Source organism: Helicoverpa zea, chromosome 28, assembly GCF_022581195.2.
Source record: "Helicoverpa zea isolate HzStark_Cry1AcR chromosome 28, ilHelZeax1.1, whole genome shotgun sequence".
Classification (NCBI taxonomy): domain Eukaryota; kingdom Metazoa; phylum Arthropoda; class Insecta; order Lepidoptera; family Noctuidae; genus Helicoverpa; species Helicoverpa zea.
Genome location: NC_061479.1, coordinates 4,873,709 through 4,894,819, shown reverse-complemented (window position 1 = coordinate 4,894,819; position 21,111 = coordinate 4,873,709). Strand labels below are relative to the sequence as shown.

The 21,111-nt window shown below is 35.8% G+C and overlaps 1 protein-coding gene and 1 non-coding gene across 2 annotated transcripts in view; one reads left to right on the top strand and one right to left on the bottom strand.

Annotated features, from left to right (window-relative positions):
- Positions 1–5,674: 5,674 nt before the first annotated feature.
- On the bottom strand, positions 5,675–5,747 carry Trnar-ucg. The gene has a single exon. It is a non-coding gene; the product is annotated as a tRNA-Arg (tRNA).
- A 9,938-nt stretch (positions 5,748–15,685) lies between these two features.
- Positions 15,686–21,111, top strand: part of LOC124643668 (scavenger receptor class B member 1-like) — a 70,942-nt gene continuing 65,516 nt past the window's right edge. Inside the window, exon 1 of the mRNA XM_047182700.1 lies at positions 15,686–16,300. Within this exon, the coding sequence (XP_047038656.1) occupies positions 16,045–16,300 (256 nt within the window). The 5' untranslated portion in view covers positions 15,686–16,044. The remainder of the gene's footprint in view (positions 16,301–21,111) is intronic.

Sequence of the window (21,111 nt, the reverse complement as noted above, 5' to 3'; positions counted from 1 at the left end):
GACAGTAAATTTAACCGACGAATATGCAGATGTGTTGGCGGAGTACCCGAATATTTCCAGACCGTTCGACGCTCTGTCCCAACCAAAACACAACGTAGTGCATCAAGTTATCACCTCCGGACACCCCGTATATTCCAAGGCAAGACCTTTGCCGGCTGACAAATACCTACGAGTAAAAAAGGAAATAGAGCATATGGTAGAAATAGGCATATGCAGGCCCTCTAAGAGCCCATGGTCAAGCCCTTTGCACGTGACGACAAAGAAAACCGGCGAGTTACGGCTATGTGGGGATTATAGGAGATTGAACGCGATCACTGTACCAGATAGGTACCCGATTCCAAGGGTACTCGACTTCACATACATACTGCCAGGAACCAGTATATATTCAAAAATTGATTTAAAAAGGGCCTACAACCAGATACCGGTACAAGACATAGAAAAAACCGCAGTAATTACACCGTTCGGTCTATTCGAGTTTCCGAGAATGCCGTTCGGATTACGAAACGCGGGTCAAACCTTTGTTAGGTTCTTGAACACAGTACTAGCGGGTTTGGATTTCATTTTTGTATACATAGATGATATATTAGTGACGTCATCATCAACCAGCGAACACCGACGTCATTTACATGAAGTGTTTAGACGGTTGGATGAGCATGGCATTTCAGTAAATCAAGCAAAGTGCGTACTCGGCAAACCAAAAGTAGAATTTCTCGGATATCTGATCACGAAGGATGGTATCAAACCCCTTCCGGACAAGGTTGAAGCAATCCACAAATACCCACTTCCAAGGACCGTACAAGAATTACGAAGATTTTTGGGCATGATAAATTTCTACCGAAGTAGCATACCACAAGCAGCCAAACATCAAGCTTGTTTGAACAAATACCTCACTTCCTCGAAGAAAGCCGACAAAACTGAAATACAATGGACTCCAGAGGCAACAGAAGCATTCGATCGATGTAAAGCAAGTCTAAGCGACGCTGTTATATTTGGTAAAACAATGGTTAAGAATTTAATAGTTCATAATTAGTAAGGCAAATTGAGTGAGGTAAAACGCAAATTATACAGCACCTAGCTTGATAGTTTTCTCGAGGAAACTACAAAAAAAAAAAAACGAAAAAGTACTTTAGAGAACATGACGCAACACAAAAGTAAAATACTCCTCCTGTTTTGGAAGTCGGTTAACAAGAGGATGTTTATGTTCTTAATTAACTAAATAATTAGAGTCAATTAAATTAGTAATAACGTGATCAAATGCATATCCGTAATTATTGAGCTCAACATTCGAAGTAATCTAAATTGCTTATGTAGGTATATCAATCATCTGCCTAGCCCTTTCCCAAACTCGATCGGTATAGGTCCCTATTATGATTTATACAAGACACAGAAAGTGAGTTTTTATGTTAGTATCTACCTACCTATGCAATGTAGTTTCTCCAAAAATACGGTGAAAAGTTGGTAGGAAGCACGACACACCCATTTTTCGAGATTATGTCGATCTGTCATGCTTTCTTGTCAAAACTACTAAACTTATTTAGAGAAAGTCTAGCTAGAGCTTGATAAAGGATATACCTACGTTACATTTCATCTTAGTTTGCTAAGTAGTTCCCTCGGAACGCGGGTGGAACCACAGAAAACAGCTAGTATAAGTAGTTAGGATGTCCAAAGACTGAGGTTGCAGTAATGATTCTATAATTAATGGAAAATCCTAATCATATGATCGGCGTAAAGGTAGATTCATAATGACATTGAAAATTACTGCCTTGCTAGTTATTAACATAACAAACAGTCATTTGTTTCATTATGAGTGTAGCCTTTTCCCAACTATGTTGGGGTCGGCTTCCAGTCTAACCGGATGCAGCTGAGTACCAGTGCTTTACAAGGAGCGACTGCCTATCTGACCTCCTCCACCCAGTTAAACCGGCAACCTGATATCCCTTGGTACTTAAGAGACGTGGTTAGACTTTTTTGCTTTTTACTACCCGGGACGATTGCCAAATATGTTCAAATAACAAAACACACGATAATGACTATGACCAAAAGTATTTGTGTTCATTAAAAAATCGTTTCATTCTTATTCTCTGTATATATTCGTTTCATTCTTATTCTTTGTCTTATACAGATTTTGTGTACTTTATATTAATATAACCCCTTTTAGCGACCTTGAGAGAGAAGGAATAATGGGGGTTTCCAGTAAAAGTGTGACCGCGAGGGCGGTAATTTGATAATTGGGGAGATTTTTTAAAATCCATGTCAAAAATCGTTATTAGCCAATTTGTCATTATTATTAAAAGGCTAGGCAGATGATGATTGTGAACCAACCTTTGTGTTTAATTTCATATAATAAAGTTCGAGAAGGCGTTGGAAATTTACTTAAAACTCAGAAACCGTGACGATATGTAAGTACTAACACATGTAAGATATGATATCTTTATTTACATACTAGCTTCCACCCACGGTTTCACTCGTAGTACTTATCACAGATGGATAAAAAGTAGCCCTGTACATACCTATGATATTTTGATATAAGCTACACTAATTGATTTCTGACACTTACGCGAATATTAGACATTTAAAAATAAAACTATTTTTACAGATTTTCCAAGTCTGCCTGTGACCATGAATGCTGTAAAGGATCCGAAATCGGGATTAAATAATATTTAAAACACCTCGATAAAACCCGTAAAAACAGTTTTATTTAAAAATAAGCTACACTAACTTACGCTAGTGTTTTCATCCTTGCCTTGTAGTAAATACTACGCGCACCCGGATAAATCGTATTCTATAGTTTTCCTCAATAATTAAAAAGACTATTTTAGACTGAAATATTTTTGCTAATCGGTCCATCAATTTCTGAGATAAGTGAGTACAAACAAACAAACTCTTCAAGCTCTATAATATTAGTATAGATTTTCTATATTGTTATGGTCCAGTTAATTCACTAGAACGGCAGATCTTAGCCAATATGGTCTTGTAGGAGTGGAATATTTAGTTAGTACCTATTAAGTTACTGAGACCTGTGTTTCCCCTAGTTTTAACTACTGGAAATTAAACACAGAATGGTACTTGTAATCATCATCCTCCGAGCCTTTTTCACAACTAAGTATGTTGGGGTCGGCTTCCAGTCTAACCGGATTCAGCTGAGTACCAGTGCTTTACAAGAACAATACTTGTAATCAAACTACAATATAGTATAGTATCTTTATATATTTGGGGTATTTAGGTTTATCCTGGTTTTATTAGAACTTCAACGCAGAACAATGTTTGTAATCAAATTTTAATATAGAGGTACAGGATCTTTATATCGGGTGTGTCGTTCATAATCACATAAAATGAAATGCGTTAATATACTGGTTAATATATGTCCATTAACACAAAGAAAAAAGAAAAATACGTAAAAATAAAAAAATGAATATTTCAAACAAAGTAAATAGAATAAAAATGTGCGAAAATTAGAACACCATATATAAGTCAGTCATTACAAACAACTGAAATTCTCCCTTGAAAACTAACAGCTGTCAACTGATCAAAACATTCGATACTCCTAACTTTATCTCTGCTTGTAAATTATACACATGATGTTGTAAATTATAAAAACGAAAAATGACTCCTGTGGCTAAACCACTGAATGGATTAGGTTATTTTTTTTACAATTCGCCATAAAATATCATAAAGTATATGCGATAGAATTTAATGTGATTGTGAACGACACACCCGATATACCTATCTATATACAAGCTCATTTGAACATCTTTGGCAGTCGTTACGGGTAGTCAGAAGCCAGTAAGTCTGATAACCAGTCTTACCAAGGGGTATTGGGTTGCCCGGGTGACTGGGTTGCAGAGGTCAGATTGGGCAGTAGCTCCTTGTAAAGCACTGGTACTCAGATGGATCCAGTTAGACTGGAAGCCGACCCCAACATAGTTGGGAAAATGCTAGGCTGATGACTGTTAGGAAGGAAAGCTACAATATTCTTGCTTGACAAATGCTATATTTTATCCGGGTACAAGAAGAATTTCACCTCGGAATGCGGGTGAAACCGCGAGAAAATAACTTAGTTAGTTTGGTATACCTAATATAAACAAAAACAATCTAAATACAAAAATAGTTATAAAACAATAATAAATAAATTAAATTAAACAACAATTCTAATATAGTAAAAACCTCAAACAGCCTTCTGGATTTCCAACATATTGCTGACCTTCTCACACCTTGAAATATACCCATAAAAGAAAGAGAAAGACATATGTGAGTCATGCATGACATACATTGTATTTATTGGTTTTTCTTAGATTTTATAGTCATCCGAAGGATTGTTTAAAGGTTGCAAATCTATTTAGGTTAAAACAACTATTTAATCTGCGCTAATATTATAAAGCTAAAGAGTTTGTTTGTTGAATGCGCTAATCTCAGAAACTGATGAACAGATTTGATAAATCTTTTAGTATTAGATAACCCCTTTGTCTATCTATACAGTAATTTATTTAATAGTTATCTAAAAACTAGTTCCATTTTTTATACAAAAATGCCCTATGACATTTTTTATCTGGGTGCGTAGTTTCCACAGGATGCGGGTGAAACCTCCCTAGATAAATGAGTTAGGTATCTGATACTGCAAGAATGGTTCATATCAGTCCAGTAACCCGAGTCAAACAAACAAACTGTTTAGCTTTAGAGCATACTGAAAACCAAACAGTCGCCCGACAGTTGACCCGATGGAAGCGATTTTTTTTAAGGATTCATCAAAGATTTCAGTTGGTCTGAATCCGGCTGAATAAATTGATCTGGGTAATGTGTGTACGACCATTAATCTTCATACTGATTTATGAGCCTAAACACAGTATCGGCCGACTAAAAGTTTTTGGTGTGACGTCACTCTTATAGTATTTATAGTAGTTAAGTATAATAGATAACGATCAAAATGATACTTATAAAATGTATTTGCTAAACAAATTAGCTAGTTTTATGAGTCACAAATACTCGTGATGAATCTATGTTTGTTTAAATGATATGTCATTTTATATGTTCTAAGTGGTAAGTGGTAACTGTTATTGCTTTCCATAGGAAATAATGTTACCTTATTGCATCATTAGTTGTTTCTCACAGTTTTACCCGCGTCCCGAGAGAACCACTTCCCGCAATCGGGTAAAAAGTGGCCCATGTCTGTATGTCTTCTCTCAGGTTCTGGACTATCTGTATACCAAATATTTAAATTGCTTCAGTAGTTTAAGCGTGTCTTTGGCAGTCGTTACGAGAAGCCAGAAAGTCTGATAACCAGTCCTACCAAGGGGTATTAGGTTGCCCGTGTAATTGGTTTGAGGAGGTCAGATATGCAGTAGCTCTTTGTGGCGCCACAGTATAAGACTGTGGTGGCGCTCTGGTACTCAGCTGCATCCGACTAGACTGGAAGCCGAACCCAACATAGTTGGGAAAGCATTAGCATCTAAGCTTATGGAGTTAATAGACATATAATGATGTCTTTTCCTTCATAAATCAATACGTAGGTACCTGAAATTACTGAAATGATTTGGAAAATTCTTTCAGTTGGGAAAACAGCTACTTTGAAATAAAGTGATCACATGTTGCAAAAGTACATATATTAAAAAATCGACGAACAAAAAATTGCAATATGTAGGTAAACAAGCTGATGGTTTTATTGGAAAAATAAAACCATCGACCGTGACAGGACTTGAACCTGCAATCTTCGGATCCGAAGTCCGACGCCTTATCCATTAGGCCACACGGTCTGATACTTACAGTTTTCTAACATATAACCCCTAAAACATACCTACTTACTAACAAGCAACTAGTGTGATACTGATGTTTTATAAGAGCTCGCAAAGGCCTATCTTGTCTTGTATATAAAAACGAATCCCTATTTCCCGTGGTCACACTATCATGCATAAACGGCTGGATCGATTAAATTAAACTGACAATTAGATGGGAGGTAGCTTAGGACATCATCCTCCGACCCTTTTCCCAACTATGTTGGGGTCGGCTTCCTGACCTGCGAGAAGGACATAGAATGGTTATTGTCACTATTTGGCAACGTGAAGCATTTATCTCTGGACGCGGGTAAAACCGAGGACAGAAGCTAGTAAATACTAAAGCTATTGGAAAATAATATGAATTCAGATTTACAGCGCTTTCATATTAGCGAATATTCCTCTCGGTTTTTATGAGCGATGTCGTGAGAAAAGTTTTGAGCATTAATGTGGCTTGATAAAGTTGAAAAAGACGGCCAAAGAAACGATGGAAGGACTGTGTGAAAGTCGACATGGCTACTTATAAATAATTTTACTTGTGAGATGCAAATAGCAACTTAAAGGATTTCCAAATTGCTGCAATGTGCTGCAGCAACAGTAATCACAGATCTCTCTTACAGAGGTCAGAAACATCAGACCAAAGTCCGAAATTATTACATCATCCTCTTGATCTTTTATATTGTTACTATGCTGTAAAACAGAAGAAAAGTGCTAATTATAACACTTTAGCGTAAAAGTGTAAATAACTATAAAAATCTTTTGACACGTTGTTAATTTTATTTAAAGACATTCTAGAATCGCATGCCTATATTTAGAAAATCTCCTAATTTGACATTATTAACCTTTGATTTGCAAAAACGGATCTAGATAAGTTATTCGGTATGTGATGATGATGATGTCCTCCTAGCCGATTATCGGCTACGGCGGCTGTTCTCATGTAAGGAGATTAGCCAACTGCGCAGGACATAATTAATAGTGCTCATAGCCCGATGAGACGGCAATCCGACACGACCGGAGATATCAGGTGCAGGACCGACATTTGCGTGCTCTCCGATGCACGGGTTTATCAATCACCAACTTCCAGGCTCCGGGCTGCTTCATGAAAGTTTCTAAAACCCACAAAGCGATTTCGGCCCGACCCGGAAACGAACCCGATCATTGAGGCAGTTAATATGTATAAACCCATTGTCGTGTCAGCCGAAAGACGTCCTCTGCTGGACTACTGCCTTCCCCAAAGTTCGCTACTCCCCTCGATCTTCAGCAACCCGCATCCATTGCTTCCCTTGGCCAGATCGTCCGTACATATAGTCGATGGCTTGCCCATATATTTAAACCTTGGTTTGCAAAATGCGACCATATTGAAATTTTATTTTCAATGTGCAATCGCAAATGATAAATAAGATCAATTACATGTACTAAGAATTATATCGGGGAACAAAATAACTACTCTTCACACTAAATTTAATTCCTGGGTCGGCAACGCGGAGTCTGGAAGTTGGTGTTTGATATCCCGGTGCATCAGAGAGTAGGTACGTTAATGTCGGTCCTGCTTGTGATCTCTCTCCGGCGATGTCGGATTGCTGTCGCATAGCGCTAAGAGAGTGAAGGAGTAGGTAGTGAGTGCACCTATGTCCAAGCAAATACTTGTGCACAGAACTTGTGCAAGAACACCCACCCGCCGTGGCCAATCGGTCTGGACACTATTATTAATATTTTGTACAGACATTTTGACAGTTGCGCGCTCACTTTTAGTAAGTTTCGGAGCGGCAAATTTATATGACGAGGCCTTCTTTCGAACAATAAGCCACTATGGTAGTTATTTCTGTCCGTTAATGTGAATTTCGCGTGTATCTGTAAATGCCTTATAGCTTTAACTCCTTTATTTTATAGTCTTGTTATAAAAGATAAGGTTTTTGGCAACCATGGCCATGGTCAGAACTTCGCAAGTGTCTTTAATTGTATTCGTAATTATCCATAAAATGGTCATTTTGGGGGTTTTAGGGTCCTTTTACAAATATTAAAACGGGGGTCCTCTTTATTAAGACTTCACTGTACGTCTGTCATCGGCCTGTATCTTATGAATCGTGATAGTAAAACAGTTGAAATTTTCGCAGATAGTGTATTATTGTTGCTGCTACAACAACAAATACTGAAAACTAGAATCTCCCATACAGAGAGAAAGAGAGGCTCCCTTACAACAAACGGGTTTTTTGGCTGGTTTTTATAGATCTATGCATGGAACTCTTCGTGCGCGAGTCCGACTCGTGCTTGACCGGTTTTTGTATGTATTTTGAAGGTTAACCAGGTGATAACCGTTATCATGGTAAATGGTTACTGTCAATTCAATACCAAAACAAAATATTGTCATCCCCAAGACAAAGCAAGGTATAATATGACATTAATGAATATTTAACCGACTTCAAATAAGGAGCTTCTCAGTTGATGTGTATGTACGTGGGTATGTCATGAATGTGTGCGATTATCTCATGTTTGGCTGAACCGATTTTTAATGCGGTGAAAACCGCGTAGGTAGGTAGTATTTTTTATTTTTCTGTGTAGTGTTTTTGCATTAGGCTGTATTATTTAAGACGTAACTGATTGTATACCGTGGTTTTGTGGTAACTACTTCACGCAACTGGATAAGAGATGGAGAAAGATTTTTTTAAATAGTTCCAGAAGTTAATGTAATTACAAAACAAAAATCTCTTTATATTTCTAACATAGCCAAATTTTTTGTCATTTTTTTCAATTTATTGCAAGTTATTATTTAATAGTTTTATTATAGTACTAGCCGTTTTCCCGCGGTTTCACCCGCGTCCCGTGGTAACTACTGCCCGTACCGGGATAAAATATAGCCTATGCTACTCGTGGATAATGTAGCTTTCGAATGGTGAAAGAATTTTTAAAAACGGTCCAGTAGTTTTTGAGCCTATTCATTACAACCAAACAAACAAACAAAGTTTTCCTCTTTATAATATTAGTATAGATAGCTATTTTATAAGTTCTCTTAAACAGTTAAAAATTAAACGTTGAACATTGATCTTAATTTACTCAATAAGATAAAGGATTAGCAGACCAGTTAAAATTAATTTGTTTTGACCTGCTAACCGCAGAGTTTGAAAAAAACGATCAAGTTTAGTCGTACTTGCATAGAAAGGTTCCGTACTACAGTAAAATACCAACACAAAAAATAACAGTTGATACTATACAATAAATACTTGCTCGAAGCTACAACATCCGAAACTGCGCTCACCAACACGCATGCCCAGCGCGGTGAGAAGGTATGGACAAGTGTGTCTAACGCGGTTTACGGCTATGACGATTGTGGTAATTTATACGTTGGCAACGATTGTTTCATCTACCTAGCCTGTTCCCAACTACGTTGAGGTCGGTTTCCAGTCTAACCGGAATAGCTGAGTACCAGTGTGCCAGTGTATCTGGACAACCTGATACCCCTTAGTACGACTGGCTGTCAGACTTTCTGACTTCTGACTACCCGTAACGACTGGCCAAGATGTTCAAATGACAGCCGTGATCCACCAATTGATCGTGCCTTCCAAAACACGAAGAACATTGTCATAACAAGATATAAAGATCGTTCCTAACGGACGGAATGACAGCGCGGAGTGCAAATATACGCGAGACACGATTGATTTTCTATTGTTTAATAATTAGCGACATACAAGCAGGGGCCCGATTCTCCTAAGTTAATATTGTCAAAATCGAATAGAAATCGAATCGAATATGATCGCAATAGCAGTTTTAACCATATCGGGCATTCTGCTACTAATAAAAGACCAATCGTATTCGATTGACATTTGATTGGTGTGCGATTGGTCTGCTATTTTGGTGATTTTGGTCTATACGGTAGTTTGCTGTACAATCATTTTGCAATCGTAAATCATTTGCAGACAAAATGATTCATTATTGAATGACAGAAAAGGATAAAAATGTTTATTTCAAAGAAAAAATAGCGGAATGCCACATACGCTTCAATCGTAATCGAGACGGGATTGGACCTCTGTCGAATCGAGTCGAACGTGAATCGTATGATGCTTAAGTAAAATTAGGAGAATCGGGGCCCTGGTAAGCTAATGATCTATCGATCTGCACGGCTTTGATTTAGCCACGAGCTCTTTTAACATTGTTTACGGAACTCTAAAAAGAATGCCAACTGTAGGTATATCAATTTGATATTGAGGTATGTACCTGCCGGGGTTTTTACTATAAACCAGTTTAATTTCGTAACTGGACTCGGAAAGTAACCCGTTTTTTATAACAATTTATAATATCTATCGAAAAGATTTGTGAGAGAACTTTTACACTAGCAGTTTAAGCAATGTATTTTGAAAGTTCCCGGGCCGACTTTTGATGTTTATAAAAAAACTTTTTAACTTAAATAAAAGTTCCAAAAAAACTAAAAAGTTAAAAAAAGTTATTTTAGGTGCATCCCAACGATTTGAGAACCTCCTCCTTTATGGGAAATCGGTTGATAATCGCTAGAGAGATTTTTTTCCGATCGTAATGTTTCCTTTATTTTTTAGTTTTAATTCTTATTTATTTTTATTATATGGATCTTTTGTTATCTGAATAAAGAAAGATATTTTATTATAAGTAAAATCGAGCGGAAAAACCACGTGTGTGAAAGTGCTGTTAATCTGTTTTTTAGCAGAGTCAAAAAAATAAATATTTGCAACTTTTTATTTTTTGGATTATTTGAGCAAATACAATAGAAATTTTTCATCTAGGCTTTTCCCAATTGTGTTGGGTTCGCCTTCCAGTCCAATTGGATGAATCCGAGTTGCATTCACTGCAGTTTTACAAACGATAAGTACCTACATGATATTTTTTACAAACTTACTTAAAAGTTTTTTTATTTGTAAATATCTGTACATTGAATATGTAATGTAAATATACATATATATGTCAAATCTATGTCAATAAGATATTCTTAATTCTTCTTCTCTCGTTCTTCAAAATCTTCGTTGTGCAAAAAAAGTAAGTTTTCATGAATAAACAAAATACATAATCACTTACAACATTTTTTGTACATATTTTCTTTTAAATCAAACTAATTTCCTTACAAATGTACTTATCATACTAATTTTGAACTTGCTAAACTATTCCGACCTTGTTACTATACCAGCGGTTATCTAATATTACAAACTGACCAGTGACCCTAACATTTACAACTCTTACCTTGACCGTGACCAAAACTATAAACAATTTCGTGGCCATTCTGTGACCGATCCGACAAACTTTTATAAGACGATTTTTAACCCACACTGGCGTTGCCCATATGAAAACTATATACCAAAATCTTCCTGGAGAATTACGCTATATTTTGGTAAAAATTTCGAAAATCCGTTGAGTAGTTTTTGAGTATTTTCGTAATAAAGACAGAGGCAGTGAATTTGTTACTGTAATGTATGGCTCTACAAATGTATGTATGCTTAATAAGTAGGTATAATAAAATAAATAGGAAACGTTTTTTGTTTGTTTGTACCCTAAAGGATCCTAAACTTACTGAAACAATTTGAAAAAATATTTCACTGTTGGGGCGCTACACTCTTCCCGAGTAACATAGGCTATATTTTATCCCGGTACGGGCAGTAGTTCCCACGGGACGCGGGTGAAACCGCGGGGAAAGCTAGTTAGTAGCAATTAGGTGCAATGGTGACGTAATTTATGTAAATCACCTAATTAGAGTTAAGCGACATTAGCTAAGGTGACTCAAAGGATGGGTGACTAGTTTTTATGACCTATTTCCAAAACAGGTAGACAATGCTTCGTCATATTAATTGTTTATGTAGGTATGTTTGGCAATTTACTATAATTCTATTTTTTTTTTCAAAAGAGTAACCTGTGCTCAGCATTTGTCTTATTGCATGCATGATATCCACACTGGTTTTAGAAACTTTCACAAAGCAGCCTGTGGTCTGGGAGTTGGTGATTGATACACCCGTGCATCGGAGAGCACGTTAATGTCGGTCCTGCGCCTGATCTCTCGCCGCTGGTGTCGGATTGCCGTCCCATCGGGCTATGAGAGTGAAGGAATAGTGAGTGCACCTGTGTCTGCGCAAATGCTCGTGCACTATAATATGTCGTGCGCAGCTGGCTGATCTCCTTACATGAGAACAACCGCCGTGGTCGAAACCAGACTTGGATGCTATTATGCTCACTGCAGATTTTTTAGTTAGCTGACAGTTTCATTGAAAATTACGGAGATGTATGCATTTAATATAATGTCAGTATGTACTCAAAATTACTGAAATGGATAATATATACTATCTATACTATTATTATAAAGAGGAAAACTTTGTTTGTTTGTTTGGTTGTAATGGATAGACTCAAAAACTACTGTACCGATTTTAAATATTCTTTCACCATTAGAAAGCTAATTATCTGCGAGTAACATAGGCTATATTTTATCCCGGTGCGGGCAGTAGCTCCCACGGGACGCGGGTGAAACCGCGGGAACAGCTAGTACTCTCAATAAATACTTTAGGTAATGATGCCTAGCACTGTGACGTTTCGCTTTGTATTTTTTTTTTAATTTTGTAAAAATGTTATACGCCAATTACAACCAAAACATGTTTAGGTCTTGATATTATTTAAACACCTTATGTAACAAACCTGTTTTTAAACATATAACCATGTTTAAATAGAATAGATAATATTTTATCTTTTTTATCTGAAAAGTTAAACGTGTCTGAGTGGGTGTGTCCATCCGTCTATGATATCTCTAGGCCGGATGAACCGTATTCGATGTAATTTTCCTGTGAGTAACCGCGCCTTACTTAGCTTAGACCATAGGCCTATTGTTTCATAGTGCAGTCCTCTATAATTATCCTTTTTATCACTTCATTTTGATACGTAATCAAATATTGCGTCAGATTTTTTTTTGCATTAAACTGTAGGTCCCGGCTGTCATTGACCATCCTTGGCAGCCGTTACGAGTAGTCAGAAGACAGTAGGTAAGTCTGACACCAGTCTAACCAAGGGGTATCGGGTTGCCCGGGTAACTGGGTTGAGGAGGTCAGATAGGCAGTCGCTCCTTGTAAAGCGCTGGTACTCAGCTATATCCGGTTAGACTGGAAGCCGACCCCAACATAGTTGGGAAAAAGGCTCGGGAGACGAATGAATGATGAAAAGAATGTCCTAGCAATATGTAGCATAGAAGAGGTTTCACCCGCATCCCGCGGGAACTACTGCCCGTGCCGGGATAAAATATACCCTATGTTACTCGGAAAAAATGTAACTTTCCAACAGTGAAAATGACATCCGGGACCTATCAATTTAACGTTCCTTCTGAATGTAGAAATGAAACATTTTCGCACATCAAGTGTTGGTTAATTTTATGATCGATTCACCCTTTTTTTGACTTTTAAAGTCCAAATAAGTCAAAGTATATTTTTTTATTTAAAATAGGCTTATAAAAGCTCTTTCGAAACGTCAAATCAGTTGCACGGATCTAAAGAGTTGGAGAAGAACCGGCAAGAAACTCCATGGACACTCTTTTTAAAAGAAAATAAAATTACAATAGTTTACTATCTATTCCTGAGAAAGTTATACAATCCAAATTGTGCAAAAATGTATTAATAAATTATATAAAATGATTTTAGTTCAATCGTTAATACAGGAAAAATACAACACAATTAAAAAAACCGGCCAAGTGCGAGTCGGACTCGCGCACGAAGGGTTCCGTACCATTACTTATAAAACGGACAAAAAAATCACGTTTGTTGTATGGGTGCCCCCAAAATACTCATTGAATTCTAGTTTTCAGTATTTGTTGTTATAGCGGCAACAAAAATACATCATCTGTGAAAATTTCAGCGCTCTAACTCTCACGGTTCATGAGATACAGCCTGGTGACAGACGGACGGACGGATGGACGGACGGACAGAGGAGGGAAAACAATAGGGTCCCGTTTTACCCTTTGGGTACGGAACCCTAAAAATAAATAAAAATAATTATATTGGAAACTAAGTATAGGTACTAGGCAGTAAGTAGTAGCTCATTTGTTTTTCTAGAAAATTCGAAGAAACCGGAGATAAAATAGTGACCTTCGCATAACTACAATATTTACAAACCTTGAATTATGGGTTTTGAACAAACCTAAGCCCTTTCTCTTTAGTTAATATTGGAAAAATATTATCATTAATGACGACCTCGATGGCGCAATGGTCACCATGCCGGACCGCCGAACCTGAGGTCCCGGGTTCGATTCCCGGTTCGGTCGACATTTGTGTGATGAGCATGCTTGTTGGCCGTGGTCTGGGTGTTACAATATGTATTTATAACTATGTATATATGTAGCTATATGTAGTTTATCAGTTGTGTTAGCACCCGTAACACAAGTTAATTAATAACTTACCATGGGGCTAACCGACCGTGTGTGAAAAGGTGTCCAGACATTATTATTATTTATTTTATTAAGTTACCGGAATCGTCTACCTAAAAGGCTGTTTCAACTTCCGCATAGTATAATCATCATCATATAAAAATCAATAATTTTCTCGGAGACGAGACACTTACTTTTTAAAGTTTTGTATGAGTACTGTATAATAAAGTTTTATTTAAAAATATGATCATTTAAGGTGCAAGTGGCTCAGTTGATTATATTAAAAAATGTCTTACCTAATTTAATTGGAAGCCGACCCCAACATAGTTGGGAAAAGGCTCGGAAGATGATAGGTATAACCTAATTTAAACTCAATAAAATAAAATATAGTTTACACTTTTACAAAATATACATTAAATGTATAAACTATTACATTTATAGTGACTAAACTATAGTTATAGTAAATATTTAATTCTACAAGTCATTTGTAAATGAGTCACTGGTAATACTTGACCACGTTACGTAAAGGAAATGCAAACTACTAGCATGAGTGTGACATTGACTTTTGTGAAGCGACCGTTGACCGCTTTCTTCCTAGAGTGACATTTTATATTTTTTAAATGTTTTATTTTGCAGGAAAAAATCTAGATTTTCTGGGTTCGATTTAAAGCTATTTAAAAAGGTAAATAAAAAAAATGAAGTACGTACTCTGAAACCGATATTTATTTCAATTTTGTTGATTTTTTTTTAAGTTTATTTAAATAATTAAATACTATGTATCTGAGACCTAAATATTTTTTTTCAAATATATGTATGTAATTAACTATAATAAATAGATTATAATACAAGTTATTTGTAAATGAGTCACGGGTAATACTTGACCACGTTACGTAAAGGAAATGCAAACTGCCTGCGTGAGTGCGACATTGACTTTTGTGAAGCGACCGTTGACCGCTTTCTTCCTAGTGGGGCAATATTGTTTTTATTACTTTTTTGTAGTTTTTGTAGCTATTTAAATAGATAAAAAATAAGTGGCCTAGAGCCTTTTTGTTTTATCTTATTAAGTTATTTTGTTGATTTATGAAAACTTTTTAAAGAATTTAATATTAAGTAGCTGAAACTTTAATCTTTATTCTTATTGTATTTGGTCAGTGGGTTATCTTTTCAGTTATTCCTTATATTTTAATGTATTTTTGGGCAACAAAAAAAAATACTAAAACCTAATTTATATACATATGTCTCATTATTTAAAATCCGTATAAGAAGAAAATGTGTTAGAAAATATCCAAGTGTTACTTAGCTTTCCTTAACCAAGCATACCTATAATAACATACCTACAAGGCCGTTAACTTTATCTTAATGATTAAATAGAATGCAACATGCACTTTTTACCGCATACTGTCATCAATTAAATGTCCTCTGACCTCTAATCATTCGATTTGCACCAGAAGCATATTAAACAAAAGATTTAATATATAAAAAAAAACCGGTTTAAACGCGTCATAGCTACGCAGCGAGCTCGCGAAATTTTATATAAGGCTCTACAAGACTACCATACACTCAGATACAATACTGCAGCCGTCAGTGCACCGTGCATGCCAATCTTTATTTCTCAGCGCGCGCTATTCAAACGTACGAGAAAAAAAAAACAATTGACAAGTTCGATATTTGAATCAGTGCTTTTTAGCGGGAGAAATGTGACATTTACGTGTTTGAATTTGGAATTATGAAGAATAACTGATTTGTTCTCATAAAACAATTTTGATTTTAAATTAAATAGACTTGTTTGAATATTCTGTGACATTGAAAACGATCCGAACTATTATATTATTTACGGAATCAACTCAAGTGCTATTAAAAACGTATTATAAACCAATTAATTACTAGAAATATCAGTTTTGTACGAAGTGGTCGTGTTTTTTTTTAATAAAAATGAAGGATTTGGTGCAAATTTGGAACAATGTGGCGAATAGGAGGTATTCGTCGGTTAATACTAGTGAATTAAAAGATTTTCCTAACAATAGGCATAGGAGATCGGAGATAGATAATTTCGAAGCTAATTTCGCGGAGTGTGAAGCGTTAAATAATAAGTTTAACGATGATTTGGAGTTTAATGACAGGAAGAATGAGATTATTAATCGTTTGTTTGAGAGGAGAAGGCAGGGGCATATCGGGAGACAGCCAAAATGTGAGTATTTTCAACTTTTTTTTACCGTTTTTTTTTGGATTTTAGAAAAAATATATTTAGGAATAAAATTAACAAAGGATACCTATATAAATATAATTGAAATAGAATTATTAAACTTCATGTTTTTTTTTTTCAAAGATTATTTAATAAGGTAAAAATAATATTACGTCAATTCCATAAGACTTTTTTAAACAAAAAATAACGGAATATGTTCTAGTTGTAAAAATAATATTTTATACGCCATTTTTTTCGTCAATCTAATTTTAAAAATTATTTTTTATTACAAATCGATCGTGATCACTTGGCCTTCTAATTCCTATAAATAGTTTTAGCGAATATTTTTAAATTAATTTGTTTACTACATATTAATCAGTTGAGAATAATCGGATCGCCTGACTAAATACATAAAATATTTAAATTAAAATAACACAAGAAACGTTTCCACGAAAAAACCGGAAAAATAAAATGTTAAAACGACTTTATTATTTTTTTATAATAATACGGAAAAGGAATTACAAAGAAGTGTTTTAATATTTTTGTGTGTGATGGTACTAAGATTTAATTTTTAAAATGTAAAATATATACTTAAAAACATATTGGCGTATCTAAATGTCTAATAAATCTATACTAATATTATGGAAGAGGAAACATTATTTATTTATTTGTACCCTAAAGCTTCGAAACTACTGAAGCGATAAGAAAAATTCTTACACAATTGGAAAGGTAGACTATATTTGAGTAATATAGGCTATATTTTGTCCGGGCACCCGAAGTAATTCCATCAGGACGCGGTTGAAACCGCGGAAATCGGCTAGCGGAATGTAAAATACCATTGACTGGTACATTATTATATATTTTTTGTACTTTCAAAATTCCCATTAAATAAAAAAAAACTGGATTTTTTCTTCGCTAATCTACTCCGTTTAATACTGTCTATCATCAAAATTGTACCGTACATATCTAATTAAAAAACGCGAGATATTTTCTGAGAAAAAAATAATAATTTATGGCCGTATTTTCCCGCGAACACGTTTTGACTTTATTAATGTGCTAATTGTACTATTATAAACTATATTTAATCCGATGTAAAACCGTCTATGATGTGTTCAAATTAATTATAAATATACCTGTTTATTTTTTGGGTGAGAAATCATCAAATGACCTCTCCAGCTATGGGTGCAGTGTGAGAGAGTGTCAGACTCTTACTGACTAAAACCCACCATGTTCCTTCCGGAGCCCACAGTGTACCAGGGCCGCGGTAACTCGCCCAAACAATCCCGCAACCCTTTCTTCTACTTAAATTTATTGTCCTAGATAATAAAAGCTTTTGCAAAATAAGAGTCTAAAAATAATAATAACATCGAAAAATAATAGGTAATTGAAATTAAGTAACCCAAAACTGCAAGGACAGTAGAATTCATTATGCTTATAGGTACAATAAAAATCTATTATTTTGGATAATCCAAAATTTTGTACAAACCAATTTTTTATTATCTTGCTCTATAAAAAGGTAATAAACTGCAAATGTCTGGGCTTGTATGTACCTATTTATTGTCGAGATTTTTTTTGGTACTAAAATTTGAAACAACTGAACTGTGTTCTTATTTTTACTACAGCCTTTTTTTTAGATAAAGCAATAGTAACAAACTAATGAATTTATTGTTTATTTATAACAATGTTTATTGTCTACTAGCTTCCGCTCACGGCTTCGCCAGCGTAGAGTTCGGTTATATCGCGTTTCCAAGAGAATTCTTCAAAAGTCCGGGACAAAAACTATCCTATGTTCTTTCTCAAGGTCAACTCTGTCTCTGTACCAAATTTTATTCAAATCAGTTCAGTGGCTTAGGCATGAAAGCGTAACAGACAGACAGACAGACAGAGTTACTTTCGCATTTATAATATTAGTAGGGATACTTATACTCAGGATTAGTACCTACTTATTAGCACAAGGATAAAGAAAATATCTTCTAAGTATATCTTAGACACCATGGACTCTGTTTCGGATGGCACGTTAAACTGTAGGTCCCGGCTGTCATTGAACATCCTTGGCAGTCGTTGCGGGTAGTCAGAAGCCAGTAAGTCTGACACCAGTCTAACCAAGGGGTATTGGGTTGCCCGGGTAACTGGGTTGAGGAGGTCAGATAGGCAGTCGCTTCTTGTAAAGCACTGGTACTCAGCTGAATCCGGTTAGACTGGAAGCCGACCCCAACATGATTGGGAAAAGGCTCGGAGGATGATGATAAAGAAAATATCTTCCTCCTGTCCTTTTCCGAAGTTCGGTTATTAAACCATACTAAAAATTAAGAAAACGAGTTGAGAATACCTTAGTTTTACGAGAATTCAATCGTCCTTAGTTCAATGGCCGATCCAAGCAAGTTTCCGTGGGTTTTTCCATAGAATTCCCAGTACTCCCGAAATGAGTTCTTATACCCCGTTAATTGAATGAAACATGGTACACGGTATGTGGTTCAAAATAATTTGTTTTAGTAGACATGACCCATAACTTCATAATTATTAAAAGTGCCTAAAACAAAATGATCCTGAATTTGTACTTTGGTCGTGGAAAACTCTAAAATGATGGCACGGATTTTCATCCGGTTCTAACCAATATTATATAGAGATCAATGAGGATGGAGGACCTATAATCCACTATATGTATGTATTTACTTGTAAGGAAATTACATATTATCATCTGCATCCGGTTAGACTGGAAGCCGACCCCAACATAGTTGGGAAAAGGCTAGGCAGATGATATCACAACCAATTTCATAAATATCTACTTAGGCTAAAAGGATTATTATGCATGTCATTGATTAATCCAAACTTGATGATTCGTTTGAATAACAAATTAACTACCGATATCTACGTATTTTGACTGCCTGCCTCGTTGGTCTAGTTGTCGCAAGTGCGGCTGCTGAGCACGAGGTCTCGGGTTCGATTCCCGAGTCGGGCCGAAATCGCTTTGTGGGTTTTAGAAGACTTTCACAAAGCAGCCCGGAGCCTGGAAGTTGGTGATTGATACACCCGTGCATCGGAGAGCACGTAAATGTCGGTCCTGCGCCTGATCTCTCTCCGGTCGTGTCGGATTGCCGTCCCATCGGGCTATGAGAGTGAAGGAATAGGGAGTGCACCTGTGTCTGCGCAAATGCTTGTTCACTATAATATGTCCTGCGCAGTTGGCTAATCTCCTTACATGAGAACAGCCGCCGTAGCCGATAATCGGCTAGGAGGACATCATCATCATCATTTTGACACGAATTTCTAAATGATGTTTCTAGAAGATTGTCGGCCTTAAAAGGTTATTTTAACTGTCAGTTTCTTTTTGACTAGCTTCCACCCGCGGTTTCACCAGCGCCCCAGCTAGTAATTTTTGATAATTTAAAACATTTTTTAGCAGTTTGTAGGTAGATTTTTTTAATGTAGTACTTAACCTGTTTTTTTAATTACTTTTGTATTTAGATATGTGTAATAATTGATGTTAGAGTTTAAATGCCTATCATAGACATATATCGTTATGCTAGTTACCCGTTTTATCTAGTCTACGTTTCAATAATTTTTGGTTTTGATTGACTACTAATGCCTCATTAAAGCGGCGTAATTTTTTTAGCACTATATATTGTTAGATCCTTTTATTTTATACGGGCAACACTGCTGCCACCGTGATGACAACCCTTGAAAGATTTTGACAGACAGAGCGCGCGCTTGCTTCGTGGACTGATAAACTATGTTTTCTTACGATTGATATTAAATTGTGTTTTAAAAGTGAATACAAGAAGTTATTGTGATACGAATTGACGTTTTATTTCTGATGAAGGCTAGGAGATCATACCCTAGCTTATAATATAAAAAAAATATTTTGGATTTTGTATAATTAACTATATAACATGTCTCATTAAAGTTAAACCAGTTTTAAATTATTTAGCACTATTAGGTATCTACCTACGTATAAAAATAAAAAAATATATCTTCAACTCAAAAAAAGATCAGTAGCATTGACAACTTGTCCCTTTTTGAAAGTCGGTTAAAAATATATTTGGGCTAAGGTTGTTCTTTTAAGTTAGGTACTATATATAAGTATACAGTAGTAGTGTACTGTATATTAAACGGGAACCTTGAATTACAAAAAATAGTTCTTTTGAGAAATTAATTACATAAGAATTTCACCAAAAGTCTGTAGGTACTTTACCAAGAAGGGGTTTTTCATAGACGTTGAAAATGTTAAATGGGTGACTCTTTATCTTGATTTTCGATCAAAAGGTGCCTAAGCACCATAAATATTACATTTTGGTATAAGGGGAGGAGGATAATGATATTTTTTTTTTTTCAAAATATCGATGACTTAGAGTAGGTCCCTAAATCATATTTTTGAATGGTCCAAAATAGATACTTAACTTTAAACATATATGTGTGAGTGGGTATTGGTCGGCTTCCAGTCAAACCGGATGTAGCTGAGTACGAGTGCTTTACAAGGAGCAACTGCCCTATCTGACCCCCTCAACCCAGTTATCCGGGCAACCCAATACCCCTTGGTTAGACTGGTGTGTGACTGTGATATGAGCGATCTATCATATCAAAAAAATATGGCGTGATGTAAAATTGTTTTCACTGCATTAGCATTCTTGAAATAATAACAAAACGTATACAGTATGTTCATAATAAATACAGTCATCTCAACGCGTTTTGTACGTGACAAAATGTCTAACAGTTTTTGTTTTACACTTGCGGCCATTTAAACTGGGTCAGCTAATTAAATACACATGTGGAAGATTGTGCATTTTTCTGTCCCAATTTTTTTAACAGCTGGTATTCCC